General features: G+C 44.1%; 1 protein-coding gene across 1 annotated transcript in view; it reads right to left on the reverse strand.

Moving 5' to 3' along the window:
• Mrc1 (mannose receptor C-type 1) overlaps positions 1–13,870 on the reverse strand; it is a 94,518-nt gene extending 80,648 nt beyond the window's left edge. The window contains exons 1-2 of the mRNA XM_045135012.1: positions 13,572–13,870; positions 205–606 (exon numbers count right to left, since the gene is read on the reverse strand). Coding sequence (XP_044990947.1) covers positions 205–606; positions 13,572–13,632 — 463 coding nt within the window. The 5' untranslated portion in view covers positions 13,633–13,870. The remainder of the gene's footprint in view (positions 1–204; positions 607–13,571) is intronic.
• Positions 13,871–18,591: the final 4,721 nt, after the last annotated feature.

Below are 18,591 nucleotides of genomic sequence, written 5' to 3' on the forward strand. Positions count from 1 at the left end.
TGACAGGGCCTCTAGCCACTGCAGCCAAACTCCAGATGGGTGCGCCCCCTTGTGCCCATGTGCAACGTAGCACGCTGGTGTTACTGTTGAGAGTCAAGCATGAGTCCTTAGGCTGTGCAGACAGGCACCCTAAGCACTAAGCCATCCTTCCAGTCCCCCCCACCACCAAATGAATATTTTAACAGTAAGTAACAAGCCTCATACCTTCATAGCCTCTGGAGCACAAGTCGTCTGTGGTCCCGAAGATCTTCCACCTGCTCCATAAACCAGATCCCTTGTAGAGCATGACATTTTTCTCTTGTTTATTGCCATAATTGAAAAATAAGTCTTTATTCTTGATGCCAAAAAGTGTGTCATTTTTGCACTCCCACTTCTGAAACTCACTCTCTGTGTTGCACTCATGCAAAGTGATGGGCACCCAGTCTGTTTTTGATGGCACTCCCAAGCACAGTTTGAAAGCAACGCTCATAACTCGTGACTCAGACACCCATTGGAACTTCTGAGATTCAGCTTGTGGGTTGCAGGTCGCTGTTTGAACTGCACTGGGACTTATGGCTTCCACACAACGCTTATGATCTTCATTGTATATCAAGAATTGCTTACTGTCTATTTACAAAAGAAAAAGAAAGAAAAAATGCTTAAGTATGTTCACATAACAAGGGCAATATTTTAGGACCATGATTTCCCAAATTTCATTTGTCTAAAAACCTGTGACTATAAGAAACCAGGCGAAGGTGACGATGTCCTTGGCCTCCCAGCCCTGCATGAGGCACTGGCAGAGGGCTGGGCTGGAGCTTGGCTGTCTGCTAACCCCTCAGCTCCAAAGCGTGGAGACACCCTGCACATTAGCAGGTCTCTTAGGAAAAAAAAGCCCTTCTAAATTGCTCAACGATTTCAGTGGACAGAAGGCAGATAACTGAGGGGAATAATGAGAATAATGAATATGAGAAAGTGTGGATTGCTGACTATAATCAACCGTAGTGTGGAACTGAACATATGTAGGGTCTAGAATAGGATTTTGAAGTGTGATATGTTACCATCCTCTTTGAGGTAGGTTAGGTAAAACATATATAATTATTTTAATGATAACACTAGAGTGCTCAACTTTACATATTTTTAAAAATGTATTTGCAAGAGAAGAAAGACGGAGAGATAGAGAGAATGGGCGCACCAGGACGGCTGGCTTTACACAGGTACTGGGGAATGAAACTCAGGTTGTTAGGTTTTCCAGGCACAAGCACCTTAGCCATTGAGCCATCTCTCCTACCCATGTTCAACTTTACTTTAAATCATTTGATCTTCATTTTATCTCTTGATAGATATTCACGTGTGTATATGTATATGATAGTAATATATATACATATACACATAATACATATATGCACATACATACCTATACATACACAAATATATGTATATATGAATATATATCAATCTGGGTGACCTGCAGTTCCAAGCAATTCTGCAGTCTCCTCCCTGCACAAGACTGGGATTTGGGGACTGGGTGACCCCTGAAAGTAAAAAGGCAAGAAAGTCTGCTCTTGCTGGAGATCAAAAGATGATCTGACTTCTTATCTCGTTCTTAGTTCTGTAGACTTATTTTTCCATACCTGAGCCTCAGCCCTGGAAGGAGGTCTTTTTCTAGAATCCTGACATTAGTCAAGCTTGGACCCCAGAACATGGCCTCATGGCTGGCCTGTTCCAGAGACAGCCCCTCGCCCAGACCAACCGCTGTGCTTCTGGCTCACCTAAGCCAGAAGGCAGGGCCCACCACCATAAGGTCATAAACACACTTACAAGGGGAGGGCAAGCTCTCTCTGGGTTGCCTGACCACAGGAGAACGTCCAGCTTCGGGTAGGTTTCTCCTTGGCTCAGCCCAGCTGGAGCCCTAGCCCCTACTTTCTTCTCTGTAGGGAGAACCCCCAACCCTACTTTCTCCTCTCTAAGGAGTACCCCCTAGCCCTTCTTTCTTCTCTCTAGGGGGAACTCCGTAACCCCTACTTCCTACATGGGCTCTTTCTCCCCATGGTAGGAGCTCTTTGTACTTTATGTGCTCTCTGTTGTTGTTTTTTTTTAGGCACACCACTTGGGTTCTCAGGCCACATGAATGGATTCATCTTTCTTCCTTTGGTTCTATATTTCCCTAAATAAATGCAATAATTTAATAATTATCCTTCTCATGAGACAACATATTCTTCCTTTTTTTTTACTTTTATGTGCCTAAGTCTCTCCCCCTCCCCACCCCCTCATTCTCTCTTTCTTGATTTTTTTGATGTGTGTGTGTGTGTGTGTTCATCTTGTGTGTGTGTGTAGATATACACACCACATGCACAGGCCTGCAGAGGCTAGAGGAGGTTTGCTGTCCTTATCTCTCGCTTTTCCATTTTGTCTCCTTGAGACCAAGTCTTTCCTGGACGTGGACATGCCCTTTCCTTTCAGAGGGGCCAGCCCGCGAGCCCCAGTGCTTCTCCAGTCTCTGTGTCCCACAGGACTGTGATTACAGGCGTGCACTGCCGTGCCTGGATGGCCACGTGGGGGTCGAGCTCCCCCAGGCTGTCGTGCTTGCACCCCCAGTGCTTTTACTCAGCCACCTCCTCCACTCATTATGTTCCTGAACCTCACCTGCACTTCATCTTAATTGTACTGTAAACACAGCAGTGTTAATGAACAAACATCCAATCTTACTTATCAATGACACCATTGTCCACACAGATTCTCAAGCCTAAAATAAGGTCCTAGTTTCTCAACATTCCCTCATTTTCCACAATAATAGCATTGTCTATTACTGCTACCAACTGACCACTTTATGTGTCATGTAGGGTGAGGGCATCATGACAGGTACATTCTTGGTCCAACAGCAGCTTGGCTATTGCCACAAATCTTATCTAAGGACGAGATCCTCATTTAAACTGACAGACTGAATGAACCAGATAACCATCCACAGGGTGCGTGAGCCTCATCCAATCAGTTGAAAGTCTTAGAGAAACAAGCTCAGGAAGAAAAGGAAATTTCCTGGCAGGCAGTTCTGGCTGCAGGCTGCCTTGGACTCCACATCCCCCACAGGCCCATGTGTTAAAACTCTGTCCTCAAGGAGGTGATTGGGGAACATGGTGGGTTCCTGAGCAGGTGGGATCTTGTGGGAAAGTCATGGTTCACTGGGACTTTGAGCTCAAAGAGGTCTCCGGTGGGTCTCCAGCCCGCTTCTCCCCTCGCTTTACTTCCTGGACTATAGGTAAGTGGTTGTTTCTCTGGTATTCCCACCATGGTGTGTATATTTACTACTGGTCCAAAACAGCAGAACTAGCAGAGTACGGGCTGAGCCCCACACACACCAAGTTGTGAGTCAAGATACATATTTTGTCACTGTAAGTTGATTTTCTTAGATATTTTGTTATGGTTACATAAAAATAGCACAGACTTGAGATGTACTATCAATTCTTTCCTGAATTTGCAGCCTATCTTCGCTGCTTTTGGGTTTACTAGCCTCTACAGTTTTAAGCCAATGTGTTTCTCTTCCTCTCCTCTCCTCCCTTCCTTTTGTCTTCTCTTGCCTTGTCTCCCTACTCTTTCTCTCCCCCTTCCATGAATTCTTCTTTTCTTTCTTTTTTTTTAATTTTGTTTATTTTTATTTATTTATTTGAGAGCGACAGACGGACAGAGAAAGGCAGAGAAAGAGAGAGAGAGAGAGAGAGAGAGAGAATGGGCACGCCAGGGCTTCCAGCCACTGCAAATGAACTCCAGATGCGTGCACCCCCTTGTGCATCTGGCTAACGTGGGTCCTGGGGAATGGAGCCTTGAACTCGGGTCCTTAGGCTTCACAGGCAAGTGCTTAACCACTAAGCCATCTCTCCAGCCCGAATTCTGCTTTTCTGCAGAACCCTGACTAACATGAATTTCCTAATCCGTGCTCTTCTCTCCACGTTAACTGTCAGCAGTGTCATTAAGCCACACGATCTTCTACCTTAGCTTTCTTTGAAATGGAGTCATCAGGAAAATAATGTCCCAATTTCCTTTGAGGATATGGACTTGACTCAGCTCCTGACTCCACATTGCAAAAATGACCCCTTATGATGGCCAAATGCACTGAGTCATAAAGAAGGGAGATTTCCATCTATTTTCACCAACTCTCACTTGGGTTACCATGCTGTGCCTCTCATTCTAACTTAATGCATACTGGAAAAAGTTTATCCTTCTTTTCTACCTTTACAGAGTGGTTTCAGGTTGAGAGGAAACTGTTTCTAACTGAAGTTTGTTCCACAACTGTAGAAACCCTTCAAAACTGGAACAAGTGAACTCAAGAAGAGAACATCTGGCTCAATGCGGATGGCACGGTCCAGCACCTGACCCCTCACCCCTCAGTCACCAGCTTGCAGCAGCCTGGACTATTTGATCCTCACACACTGCTCTCCTTGTCGTTGTAGGAGCTTTGTGCGGCCATCTCATGTCCAGTACTGAGAGAGCTCATCATGCTACTCATTTTGCTCCGCCGTTTTCTATGTAATAGCCGTAGCCATGTTAAAGTAGACTCCTTACATGTGTTTAGTTACGGGTTTGGGGTTTGGGGGTTTTTATTTTATTTGAGAGAGAGAGAGAGATCAAGGATGTACCAGGGCCATCAGCTGCTACCAACAAATTCCAAATGCATGCACCACCTTGTAGATTTGGCTTACATGAGTCCTTTGGCTTTGCAGGCAAGCACCTTAACTACTAGGCCATTTCTCTAGCCCAGTTTTGAGTTTTTTTTTTTATTGGGGTATCTTTGGTTGTATTTTGTTTGACTTTGGTTGCTTTTCTTTTCTTTTCTTTTTGAGACAGGGAGGCCTCGCACACTGGATGTGCTTGGTGCTGGTCTTAGTCTCGTCTCCTCCGTCTCCCAGTGGTGGGATTGCATCCATGTGTCACTACACCTTGCTTACTTGCTTGCATGTTTCTTTCTACTGAAGTATAAACTCCATGAGAAGGGGGACCTGATCTTTTTGACTCAATATTGTTATCTCTCCTCAAAAACTATAAATAACCACTCTACAAATATGAGTCAAATGAATGAAAGGCATGCATTAAATCTGTAGCATCTTTATTCAAATCATTTTCTTTTAGTAACAGAATCACGTTTGTGGGTCCTTTTAAAATTAGTCTTTTCCAGGGCTAGAGAGATGAGTCAGCAGCTGGTCTGGTTTTAAGTTCCCAGTACACATGTAAATCCAGATGCACAAAGTGGCACAGTAGAAGAGACCCTGCGACTCTCTCTGTCTATCTTACTCCCTCCTTGCAAATAAGTAAATAAATAGAAATATTTCTTTAAAATAATAAATACAAATACAATTAGTGTTTTCTCTGCAAGTTTATTTAACCCCAAGACCAACATGTAAGCATGGATCCGGACTGAAAGCATGCTTGAAAAGCTGCTCTGTCAATGCGCACAGTGATGCTTCCCTTCTCCACTCTCGGAAGCAGTGCAAGCTTGACATTGCCTTTGTCAGACAAGAAAACATGAAATTGTTGCATGGTACAGGCCCATGCAATATTCTCCCAGCATGTCAGCATGCCACTTACTGCTTCTGTGAAAGGTATCTGATTTTTTTTAATGCCACACTTCTTCCTCCAGAAGTCTGCTTAAAACCTAGACTTTGTTGTCACTCTCAAACACACTTAGGTAACATATTCATTAATATTCCATTTTTGTCTATACAAATAACATTGTTGTAGCAGAAATATTGCAAAGCTAAACAAATGGGGACACATGGATAACCATACTCATTTCTCTGCAATCGCATTTCATAAGGAATGTTTTAAATAATGCTTATATGTCAGAAATGCGTAAATTCAGACAGATCCTCCCTTCAGCTTTACTTCAGCTTTCTGAGCTCATAGCTACTTTCCAGTAGATACTTGTCGAACATCCCCTGTGCCAGCATCTCTCACTAAACCCTATCAACAATTCAGGTAGACAAGCTAGCCAGCAGACCCTAGGAATTCTCTCTGCCACTCCCCTGCCCCCCGCCCCTGCCTAGTGCCCTAGTGCTGGGATTACAGGCACATGTCCCCAGGCCTGACTTTTCACAGGTGCTCAGGATCCCCCCTCAGATCCTTATGCTTGTGTGGCAAGCTCTTTACTTACTGAGCCTTCTCCCAGTCCCTGATAATGCTATACGTCTTAATATCTTTTAGATTTTCTCCATTATCAATCAGTAAAATACTGATACTAAATACACACAAAAAGTAATAAATTCTGGAAGACAGGGAAGTTGAATAGGAGGGAGCAGGGCAGGGAATCTGTACTGGATACTGCCAGAACCTTTTCTTTCTCCCTTTCCGTGTACGGTGACTCCACCCCCGAATGCCAGCAGGACAACTTTTGGCCTGTGGACATTTTCTGACACATTGGATGGGTCAGAGAAGTAATGTCCCTTGTAAGTAGCCCTTCCCTAGTGACTCATGGGAGTCAATGGACACTCCCAAAGCCTTGAACCTTGGGGGGATGAAAGCGGGGTCATATTCCACACCATGCTCCAGAGCCTACCAGCAAACCTGGGTTCCTGACATTGCTCACTAGCTTGAAAACATATGTGCCTCTTCTTGTCTGTCTTTCTCATTCGTCTTGCCAACACTTTTCAGGGTCACGTCCTAATAAAGTTTCTTGCACTCAAATCAGAGTATGACTGTCAGAAGTCACGTTTTCAAAGAATCCAAGCTTAAGAAATACTGTGTGGGGCTGGGGAAATTACTCACTGGTTAAATGTTCCTGCCTGCAAAAACCTGTCAGCCTGGGGTTCACATCCTCAACCACTCATGTAGAGCTGGACAGTCATTTGTTTGCAGAGGCAAGAGACCCTGTCACGCCCCTCCACACACATGCTAATAAATAAATCAAATTAATTTAGCCAGCCATGGTGGCACACGCCTTTAATCCCAGAACTTGGGAGACAGAGGTAGGAGGATTGCCATGAGTTCAAGGCCATGGTGAGACTACATAGTGTACTCCAGGTCAGCCTGACAAAAACCAAAAAAAAAAAAAAAAATTATTTTTTTGGTTTTTGTTTTTCAAGGTAGGGTCTCACTCTCAAAAAAAAATAATAATAATAATTTAAAAAAGAAACACTCAGTCCATTTACTGTAGTAAATGAATTTAAAACCTATAATTTCCTCCACAAAAAATAAAACCTGTAACTGGGCTGGAGAGGTGGCTTAGCTGTTAAGGCACTTGCCTGCAGAACCTAAGGTCCTAGGTTCAACTCCCCAGAACCCATGTAATCCAGACCCACAAGGTCACTCATGTGCACAAAGTAGTACAAGTGTCTGGAGTTCAACTGCAGTGGCTGAAGGACCTGGGACACCAATTCTCCCTCTTGCTCTCTCTCTCTCTCTCTCTCTCTCATAAAAAAACCCTGAAATTAAATGGGAATTATTAGCATGTCCCTTGTATATACAAAAGAAATGCCATGGGCAGATGGCGAACAAGCAGAGGATTGGGCTTGGCAACGTTGGTCAAGAGTAAAGGAAAACAGCCAGGCCTAGTGGCCCACCTGTAATTCCAGCACTCACGAGGCCAGCCTGAAACTTAATAGTAAATTCCAGACCAACCTGGTCTACAGTGAGACCCTTGCTTGAAAAACAAAGTGAAGGAAAATAAAAGAATTTCTTTACTTTCCTCCCGGTCTTTCATTCCTTCACCAAATAGTCACTGAACTTACAAATTTGTTACTGCATGTGGCCATTTGGGGAGGAATCAATATGAAATCAAACTGGATCCTAACCTCAAGGAGAAAAAAGGAGGCCATGAAACTTCCAACATCCCCTCACCTCCCCAGAAGTAGAAGGTCAACACCTTCTCTGGTCAGGTTCTTTCATCTGGCTGGAAGGTTCCCCCCACACACACATTGATCTCTTGTGTCTCCTGGTCTGCACCCACTCCTCCAGCTCTTGTCTCCCTCCCCTCTCCTCGCCTTCCTATGTCATCCACTTCCCAGTGCCAGCCTCTGGGCCAGACTGAGAACAAACCCTGCAGATGCAAAGCTCGTTCTTCACTGCCCTTCTACATGACACACACTGACTGCCAAACTCATCTGCTGAATGTGGTCAGCCTGGGCAGAATCAGAGCTTTAGTGTCTCATCGCATTGCCAGGTGATAAGATCCCACCGGCTGTGTAACCTTGGATAAGTTTCAGTAGTACTCTGGGCTACCATCAGTCAGATAAGTGGGAAGCACAAGACCTTTTCCTTGCTGTAATAATTAAATGGAATAATCTAAACAAGGCTCAGATCCGTCAGGGATGCAGAGATGGATGGATACATATTTGCTATCCTTATCAGGAAGTCAGAGGAGCCAGGCTTGAGCACTGTGTGAAATAGCTCAGAATAGGATGAAAACCCAGAGACAACAAAAGATGAGGTAGCAGCCTAGAAAAGAAGCCAGAAGGATACAAAAGTACAGGAAACGACACCTCTGAGTTTCTAGCCTGAGTAGGCAGGTAGGGGGTTGCTCACAGGGATGTCGTGAGGGCCAGTGTCTGCAATCAAAACCTGATTCTGCCACTTACTGGCTGTATTTCTTTAGCTAAACTAACCATTGCAGCGTGAATCTCATCTGAATGGAGATAATTTGTGCTCTGATAGAGTCATTGTGAACTTTCAAGTGATGTAGTGTGAACAGAGCTCTCAGTGTCACTTTTCCTATAGTAAACACCTGAAAAACATTTTCCCTATTAAAATGAAATACCTAAAACCAGTTGATCCAAGCAAGATCTACATCCATATTTTAAAATACTTTCATTTTTTTGTTTATGTATTTGACACATTTATTTTTGGGAGGGAATGAGCAAAGACGCACCAGGGACCCCTGCCACTGAACAGGAATTCCCGATGCAAGCTCCACCCTGCATCCAGCCCCACGTGGGCACTGGGTAATCGAACCCAGGCCATCAGGCCCTGCAAGAAAGCACCTTCACCCACTGAGCTCCACCTCCAGCCCGTAAGTCTATCTTTTAATGCACTGTTTCAAACCACATTTATTTTTATTTTTTTATTAATTAGTTTTGTACTCAGCGAATACAGTCAATTTGGTACCATTATTAGGTTCATCCATTACCTGCCCCCTTCCCTTGGCCCCTCTTTGTTGAGGTTCAAACCACATTTAACTCTTTCCTGACTAGCAAATACGAGTTGGTAAGCTGTGTCTATTTTTTAACCTCACAGTCAGAAAACTAAGACCAAGAGCTGGCTCTCACAAAATCACAGATTCTGAAACCTTTTCCTCTCCAAAGCCTGTTTTTTTTTGTTTTTTTTTTTCATGTAACAAAAGGAACAGAGGACCTTTCTGTTATAATTTTCTTTCTATTTAATGTGCAACTATGAGCCCCTGAGCTTATATGTCTGTCCTACTATTTGTGTGCAATAATTGTAGAGTAAACCAAAAAAAAATGTACTTAAGTAATAGCAATCTAACGTAGTTAGTTGTTCCAAGGTATATGTGAAAACAGGCTTCCAAATACAGACCCTGTGAAAGCTTTGAAAAATTCCATAAAAGTAAACAAAAATATAGGAGGGCTAGAGAAATTTCTTAGTGGTTAGAGGTGATTGCTTGCAAAGCCTGCTGGTCTGGGTTCAGTTTCCCAGCAACCCACAAAAAGCCAGATAGGTATTCATTTGCAGCAGCAAGAGACCTTGGTACACCACTATCCCTCCCAACACACACATGCAAGTAAACGAATAAATTTAAAAAGAGTTGAGATTTTAAAATAAATAAATAAATAAGCCTGAGGACTAACATGGTGGACTAAGGATGTCTTAGCAGGTAAGAGTGCTTGCTGTACAAACATGAGCCTGAGAGGGCCCGATTCTCCCCCAGATTAGATTCTCCAGCACTCAGATAAACAGACCTTCATGGCACACACACCTATAATGCCAGTCCTGTGGGTGAGAAGAAATTAGAGAATTTTTGAGGCTTTTTGTTCAGCCAATATAATCAAAATCATCAACTCCAGGTTCAGTGAGAGATCTGTCTCAAGAAAACATGTAAGTGAGCAATGAAGGAGTATACCTGATGTTCTCTGGCCTCCACACATGTACGTGCAGGACACATGTGTCAGTGTGCACATACATGTGCATACCCACAAACACACACACACACACACACACACACACACACACACACCATACCACACAGAATATACAAACAAGCCAAAAAAGAAGTAAATGTAGCAGGAGATGAGTCTGTATTGATATCAAAGTTTGCACAAGTAATTGTGAAGACTGACCCTATAATAAAAGCCTGACAATTAGGAGGATTCTTTCCTAGAATTTAGACAACAAAACTGAAATTAGATGCATATCAGAATTGTACACCTTAGCATGGCTTCAGTGTCGGCATCGCAGTCTGATTGCTTCCCACCCACGATGAAGCAGGGCTGAGCTAACTCACATTTACATGGTCTTATATTACTGCAAGAAATCAAAAAGCTGGAAGATGAAAAGCTGACAGTGACCTCACAGGTCTGCCTCTACCTGCTAAATAGTCACCTTCTGAACATGTGCCTCCTGTACCACTTGGCTTATCTGTAAAGCAATGGTAACAAAACACAGCATTTCCAAGTTCCCTCTTGCTTTAATGACCCCTGATCCTAAGGCTTCTCTCCAAACCAAGACTTCCTCTCCTTTTCATAATTAGCCCATGCCCTGTACTTCCCACCACACACCGTATTCTGTTGACTCCTGAGAGCCTGAAAAGTTGTCATGCTACCCTGTGGTGACAGCAGACCCAATAGCTGGCTCCTCTTCCCATCTATGCTCACATGGTCAGGTTGGTAGTTTGAAATGAACCATGCTGGGGATATTTAAACTATGGGGAAAAAAATCAGTAAATGCCATAAATCAAATCAGTGTTTTATGTTTTTTCTTCTATGATCCAGTTGTTCAGTTATTGCCTATGAGGCAAACACATCACTTTCCAAATTAAATTGCTTTGCTTCGTCCACGTTCAATGTACAACCACTCCTCACAGAGTCTCCAGTGTGATTTCACAGAGTAATTAACATGATCAGCCAGCTAAAAGACGACAGCAAGAAGGACAAGAAGGGAAGTGGCTTCCCTGTCAACCTCCCCAGAGTCCCAGGAAGCAACTCGTCCATCTGCTGTCCTCAGCTCATGGTGGGGATGAATGCTTCCAGTGTGGGATGCTGCCTTGGAGGTGGAAGAAAATGTTCTGAATTGAAAAAATAACAAACCATCAAGTGGTAGGGAGACACCCCTGACAAGAGAGCAGAGAAGTGGGCGCTAAGATCTCAGTCCCTTTAACTAAAGAAGTGTCCTGCTTTTACCCAAACTCCCTTGGAACATGGGCTATTTGGGCCAAGAAAAGGCAAAAGAAAAATCACAGACTTTGAGTAATACAAAATTTCTGGAAATGTTGCCATGTCCCCATTTTCTGTTGCGTTTGTACTCTTGAAAGAGATCCTTAGTGGGCTGGAGAGATGGCTTAGTGGTTAAGCGCTTGCCTGTGAAGCCTGAGGACTCAGGTTCGAGGCTCGATTCCCCAGGACCCACATTAGCCAGATGCACAAGGCAGCGCATGCATCTGGAGTTCAGTTTGCAGTGGCTGGGGGCCCTGGCGCGCCCATTCTCTCTCTATATCTGCCTCTTTCTCTCTCTGTGTGTTGCTCTCAAATAAAGAAAATTAAACAAAAAAAAAAATTAAAAAAGAGATCCTTAGGTCCCAGCCTCTATCTCCCAGTATCTGTGCCACGAGGAGGAAGACATTAATCAGAGGAAGACATCCTGCTGTCTCAAGAAGAGACAAATTCCTAAGAAATTTAAGGACTACGTTTTGCTCAAAAGCATTGAGTCAGTTTTAAAAAAAACAAAAAACAGAGGCTGTGTTACCCAAGTGGGAGTGAGCAGCCCATGTGACTGACCACTGGACATGGAAAGAGAAGGGGGTGATGAGAGATCTGCCGTGAGTACAGAGCCAGGCCAGACTTTGAAGGCTTTGTTTCGCTGTCGAATGTGAAAATATCCCAATCATACTTAGATTGGTTAAGTGGCAAATGGTAATGTTTGGATATATTCAATTGAATAAACTATGTTAGCAAACTGTCACCTGATTCTTTTTGCTTTTTCTTTCACTGCAGTTATGTTCTATGTAATTGCATTTGTTGTGACATCCAGTCTGACCAGGCTATGTCTAAAGACCTTCAGTGAAAGGGTTTAGTTCTCTTCAGTAAAACACTCTGCTTGAAACAGCTCAAGCCTTCAACCGCCTCTGGTGTGAGTTTTTACTTTTGGAGCCATGAGGAAGATTCTAGCTATCTCACACAAGTTTGGAAGAAGAATTAGAGTGTGATAATACTTCCCTTAGATGGCAATCCTACAGTCTGGGTTAAGCAGCCCCTCCTCCAGCTCCCATGATTAATTGTGAGAGAAATATTGTCTAGCCAGGACTATAGTTAAACTATCTTTGTGGGCTCCAGGGATCTTCTTCCACCATTCTCTCTTGGGGAACTTCTTTAAATGCTTGCAGAACTTTTTTCTGGATAGGGAATTATATTACAAAAAGGAGGTGTCACTGCTTTAATAGCTAAACTCTGAAGCACCTACCATTGGCCACATTCTGTTCTAAACATACATAATGCTCACTGAATCACATCAATTTGCTAGCCATAAAACATTACTGTCCTCATTTTATGGACCCAGAAGCGAAAGCACAAAACCTTATCACCAGCTCAAGGTCACACAACTAGTCAATGACAAAAGCGGGGTGCAAAGGACGTGAGGGCAACTTAGCTCTCATGGGCCTTTTCTTTCAAATATGCCCCTAGGAGACTTTCTACAGGGCAGAGATAAGAGGACAGGTACTGCCTGTGTCCGGTGGGCATTAGTGGGTTTGAGGGACATGAAGGGAGATGAGGAACCAAAATATCAACGTTGTCTCTCCTCTCAAAATAAATCTGGCAATAGAAAATCCCCCAGGCACTCCCATTCTGAGGCTTATGCAGATCAGGGCCAGAGAAACAGAAAGTCAGGTTGAATAAAGCTGCAAATGTGTTCCTAATGAGCTATCACCCATGTGCAGACAAAGAGCCATCGGTGTAAAACTGAACAACCCCACTTAGGAGACAGTTTGAACAATTAAGAATACAGATGAAGATGAACTGTCTAGAAAGAAGAATTATGAACGGCCAGCATGGTGCATGAGTAGGCAATCGGAGTCCCTCTCAGGGGCGAGTTCTAACCATCACCCTTTGGACCTGGGACGACGGGACAGCAGCTGCAGATTTCCAGATGCAGGCACAGTGTGCATTCAAAACTAGAATGAGTGGAACACAAAATAGAAAACCACTGCAAAGATGAGCTGTAAGCTCTGCGACCTCAGCAAAGCCGGGGAAGGAAGCAGGTGCTTGGGTCTGCCAGTACCTGACCCCGCCGCCAAGGCCACCTTGCCTGCCCCCCCTCAGCCCCAGCCGTGAGGACAGTGTCTTCCTCTGTTCCAGCCCCGGCAGGACTCAGCATTTCCCCCAGAGAGAAAGGTGTGTCGCAGACCCTTCCCTCCACGAAAGCCCCTAACTTCAGGACAGACTTACCTGATAGCTGCGCCCCAACTGGAATGACAGAGAGAAGAGCCAGAAGTAGGGGCAGCCTCATGGCCCACGGGCGGTTGGAAAAGGAGGACGGGGCACAAGAACGAGGGCAGCCTTGTCTGGGCTGCCCCTCCACTTAGTCCAAGGTCGTGGGAGCTGCCCGGCTGAAAAGAAGGGCAGAGGAAACTGTCCCTTTAAGGGACCCCTGAATTTATGAATACTGTCCAAGAGAGAAATATCCTGTCACGAGGATGGTTAGCAAACAGGAATTCAAAGATACAGCTTTGCTTCGTAAGCTAACCTCTGAGAGGACCGGGCTCAGACGGCAGAGGCACACGTGCAGGGAGGAGGGACAGGGCACCCAGGAGGGCAGGACGCGGGCAGCGTCCAGCCGATGGTGCGCCTGCTGCGGCGCTGGGCGAGGACCCCACTTCCCTTCTGGCCCCAGTGGACCCACGTTCCCCGGGAAGCAGCAGAGGCAGCTCTTAGCAGACCGCTTCCACGCTGCAGGGGCAGAAAGGAGAAGCCTTTGTTAAGGGCTAAAACTTAGCTACCGCGTTCCGTAGATTCGGGGCTTAGACTCTTCCCCAACACTTGGAAAGCTTCAAAAAAATAGTTTACACAGAACTAGAAGAAAATGAGAGAGAAGTCTAAGGTGGAACCTCATTGAGGCCAGGATGGAGAAAGTTCTGGAAGCCTTCCTTTAGGAATCCAGAGAAATAGTACTGAAGGAGTTGCAATATAACCTGGGTGACCAGCCTTAGCTACCATGGTCAGAAGAAGGTCTTCTTGCTAGAAAACAAAATCTAATTTTCAGTTAAAAGGTGTCTAATGATTTCAAAACCAGTGGAATTGCTTCTTAAAACAATGTTACAAGGTCATTTATTAAGCATAGTATTGACTAACAAACTTTCTGTTTTGTTGCTTTTTCAGAAGTACAGCACGAATTTAGAACATTTTGAAACAGTGATTAGATCACTACAGAAGCCCTGAATCTGGACTGTGGGAAATGTTAGGGATCCAAAAAGAAGCTACCAAAAAACTAGGTTTTTTTGGAAATTTAAATAACATGTGTATATGTTTTAATTTTTTTATTTACTTGCAAGAGAGAAACAGTCTGGGAATGCCAGGGCCTCTTGCCACTACAAATTCCATACACCTGTGCCACATGGTGCATCTGGCTATGCATGGGCACTGGAGACTTGAATCCAGGCAGGCAAGCTTTGCAAGCAAGCACGTTTAACCACTGAGCAATCTCCCCAGCCTGACTTGTCTATCTTTAAATGGAAAATACAAAAATTTGGCATCTTTTCAGCAAAGTTATAAACTTTACTTCCAATCCGAATGGCAATCATCAAAAACTCAACAAATGCTGGTGGGGGTGTGGAGAAATGGGAACCTTTATCCACTGTGGGTGAGAGTGCAAACTTGTACAGCCACTATTAAAAAGTACAGAGGACCCTCAAAAATCTGAAAATAGGGCTGGGGAGTTGGTTTAGTGCTTAAAGTGCTTGCCTGCAAAGCCTAAGGACCCAGGTTCAATTCCACAGAACCCACATAAGCCAGATGCACAAGGTGGTACATGCATCAGGAGTTCTTTTACAGAGGCTGGAGGCCCTGGCATGCCCATTCTCTTTCAATCCCCCCCCTTTCTCTCTCTCTCTCTCCCTCTTATTCATAAATAAATAACTACATCTGATGCCAGGCATGGTAGCGTGCAGGGAGCGGCTACAGACGCCATTACAAGATGGCGCTGACTTCCTGCTGAGAGTGGTGACGAACAACCCCCTACTTGGTCATATCCTGGCGACAGTCTTGCTTGATGCTGAGTGTGCACATGATGTAATGCATCCTGGGCCTATCCCGTGGCCATGGGTGATGGGGGAGCAGGTGGCGGCCAATCCGTAGGTGTCTAGTAGTATTACACCCTATAAAAGCAGCTACACTCCTGCGCCCCGGCCCCTCGCCATCAACTTTTCTGTTAACCAAGAGGCTCTCCAATAAAGTGTGATCGAGAAGGATCTTTGTTTGCTGGTCGTTCTTATCCTGCTGGTCAGGATGCTCACAGCAGTAGCGCTCACCTTTAATCCCAGCACTCAGGAGGCAGAGGTAGGAGGGTCGTTATGAGTTCAAGGCCATCCTGAGACTACAGAGTGAATTCCAGGTCAGCCTGGGCTAAAGTGAGACCCTACCTCAAAAAACCAAAAATAAATAAATACACCTGCAAATAGCTCTAGCATCTTATCTAGCTACACCACTATGGGCATATAGCCCAAAGACCCTACTACAGAGATACCTGCACAACGATATTTGGCACTGCTGTGTTCACAAAGGTAGGAATTGGAATCAGCTCAGATGCCATCACCTGATTAATGGATAATGAAGATGCAGTGCATACTCACAATGGAATTCTACTCAGAACAGCGAAATGCTGAAATTTCTAGGACTTGGAAAAAATTTATACTGTGCAAGGTTACACAGGCTCAGAAAGATAAATACCACATATTCTCTCTCACATGTAGCTCCTAACATGGAATTGCTTGGTGTCTTTATAAACTATATACAATAAGCAAGGAACTAGAATGAGGTTAGAAGAGAGGGACAGCAGGAAAGGATGAGAGAAGGCAAGTTGAAAGACAGAATACAGGAGGTAGAAGAGTGTTGGGGAGCACTGGGGTAAAGGACAGTTAGAGGGGGAATTCACAAAACTAATGACAGCATTAATCACTACCACAGAAACATTCCTCCTAGTTAGTTAAAAGATACTGAGATAGGGTAGTATTTGTCTGGGTAGAAGTGCCCTGTTGGTGGTGGAGAAAGCATAACCGTAAAACCCCAATGCCAGAACTGTATTATCTCCCACAGTGGGCTGCTGGTCATGGAGGACTATGAAGTCTCCAAAACAATGCAGGCCATTGAAAAAGTACCTGGCTCCCACCAAAGCTAGATGGTAAGACCCATTGCTGCAGACATCACAGGCTGCAGGGACATGGCGTCACAAGCAGCCAGAGAAGGAAGCCACCGCCCTGTTGGCCAGCCCTCAAAATGCTGCAAAATGCTGTGCGAGCTGCCAGAGGACAATGGTCACCAACAGCCTGAATAAACAGATGTTGTGAACAGCAAATAAACCACCCAGAACAGATGAGCACACCTGTGCAATAGTGGTACCCAGGTTATGGGGTAAGATTGGATGGGAGGACTGCTCAGAGGGAGGGAATCCATACCTGGCACTGAGAACTAAGTCAAAAGCCTATGGATAGGAAGGTCATAGACTCTAAAGGGAAGTCCCCACAGTTCTTGAACTAGATAAGAAAGTATGCACATGAAAAGGTTTTTATTTTTTTTCTTTTTAGAATGAGAGAGGAAGAGAGAGGGAGAGAGAAGCAAGTGGCCTCAGTCACTGCCATCAAGCTGCAGATGCTCGCGCCTCCTCGTGTACATGTGCAGCCTGGTGCTGGTGTCACTTGTGCATCTGGCTTAGGTGAGATCTGGAAGGAGACTGAACATGGGTTCTTAGGTTCACAGGCAATCCTTGCTAAGCCGTCTCTCCAGCCCCATCAAAAGGTCTTTAAATGACTGCTCTTATTTCCCTTGATCCATACTTCTCTTACTCTTGGTTGGAGAATCTGCTTTTTAAAGGGTGGTGAATACCAAAAAGATAAATAAGTAAAAACCACTCCAATCGTGTGAGATATGTTGCAGTTATGTGTTCTCTGCTGGGGCAAAATACCCCACTAAAAGCAGCTAACAAAAGGAAATGATTTATCTTGGCTCATGGTCTCAAAGGGAAACTGTATGATGGCAGGGGAAAAAATGGTAAAGCAGAGACTAAACAAGTATATAATAGTATTATGTCTAAAACATTCATATACCTAATGTTAAAATGTTTTGCTGCTTTAAAATACTCATGACACATGGACCTTCAGGGAGTTGATCTCATATTGTGTTGGGTCTTGATGGCATCTATGTTGATGGGTGCCCACTGATTAGGGTGGTGAATACTGAAGACTGGGGTAACTGTAGCAGTTCTCAAATTAAGACAATGCTGTTTACCAAATCCACTGGCCCTTGCACAATAAAAGCACATGTTCTTGGAAAGTGGCACCACCTCCACTTGCTGGCAGAGCTTGCCAGCCTTAGCCTTCAGGGTGAGGCACACAGAAGAGAGACGGAAATAGAACATGAGATCCCTGTGTTATTTCTCAAAGTGAAAACTGGTTACCTGAGCAGTTTATTTTTAAGTAAACCTACCTTTTAATTTAAAAAATAGTTTATTTTTATTTATTTATTTGAGTGAGAGAGAAAAAGAGCGAAGGAGACAAAGTGCATGCCAGGACCTTTAGTGGCTGCAAATGAACTCCAGATGTGTGTGCCACCTTGTACATCTGGCTTACGTGAGTGCTAGGGAATTAAACCTGGATGCCTTGGCTTTTCAGGCAAGCATTTATCTCCTAAGCAATCTCTCTAGCCCCAGCTTTTAGTTTAAGTTTAGTGTACGTATATATTGCACGCTAAGCATATTCCTCCTCATAGCTCTCCATCCTCCTTTTCTTGCTTTTCCTTTTAGCCCTTTTTGCCCCCTAAACAGTTTTGCTTCTACTTTCATGTCATGTAGATGTAGATGGTTTATTTATATATATAAAATCTAGCAACCACAAATAAAAGAAATATTTGTCATTCTGAGTGGTTTAGTTCACTTAATATAATTACCTTGTTATGACCATTTTCCTGCAAATGAAATGTAGCCAGACGTGGTGGCACACACCTTTAATCCCAGCATTCGGGAGGCAGAGGTAGGAGGATTGCTGTGAGTTCAAGGCTACCCTTGGACTACATAGTGAATTCCAGGTCAGCCTGGGCTACAGTGAGAGCCTACCTCAAAAAAAAAAAAAATGCAATTCTTCATGAGCTCCATTATTTTTGTGTCTTGGTTTCCATCTATAAAGAACAAATCACTTGCAGATTATAAACTTATACCAAATATGTAATGTTATTATACCTTTTAATAATTTGAAACAAAAAA

This window comes from Jaculus jaculus, chromosome 15 (genome assembly GCF_020740685.1).
Source record: "Jaculus jaculus isolate mJacJac1 chromosome 15, mJacJac1.mat.Y.cur, whole genome shotgun sequence".
Classification (NCBI taxonomy): Eukaryota; Metazoa; Chordata; class Mammalia; order Rodentia; family Dipodidae; genus Jaculus; species Jaculus jaculus.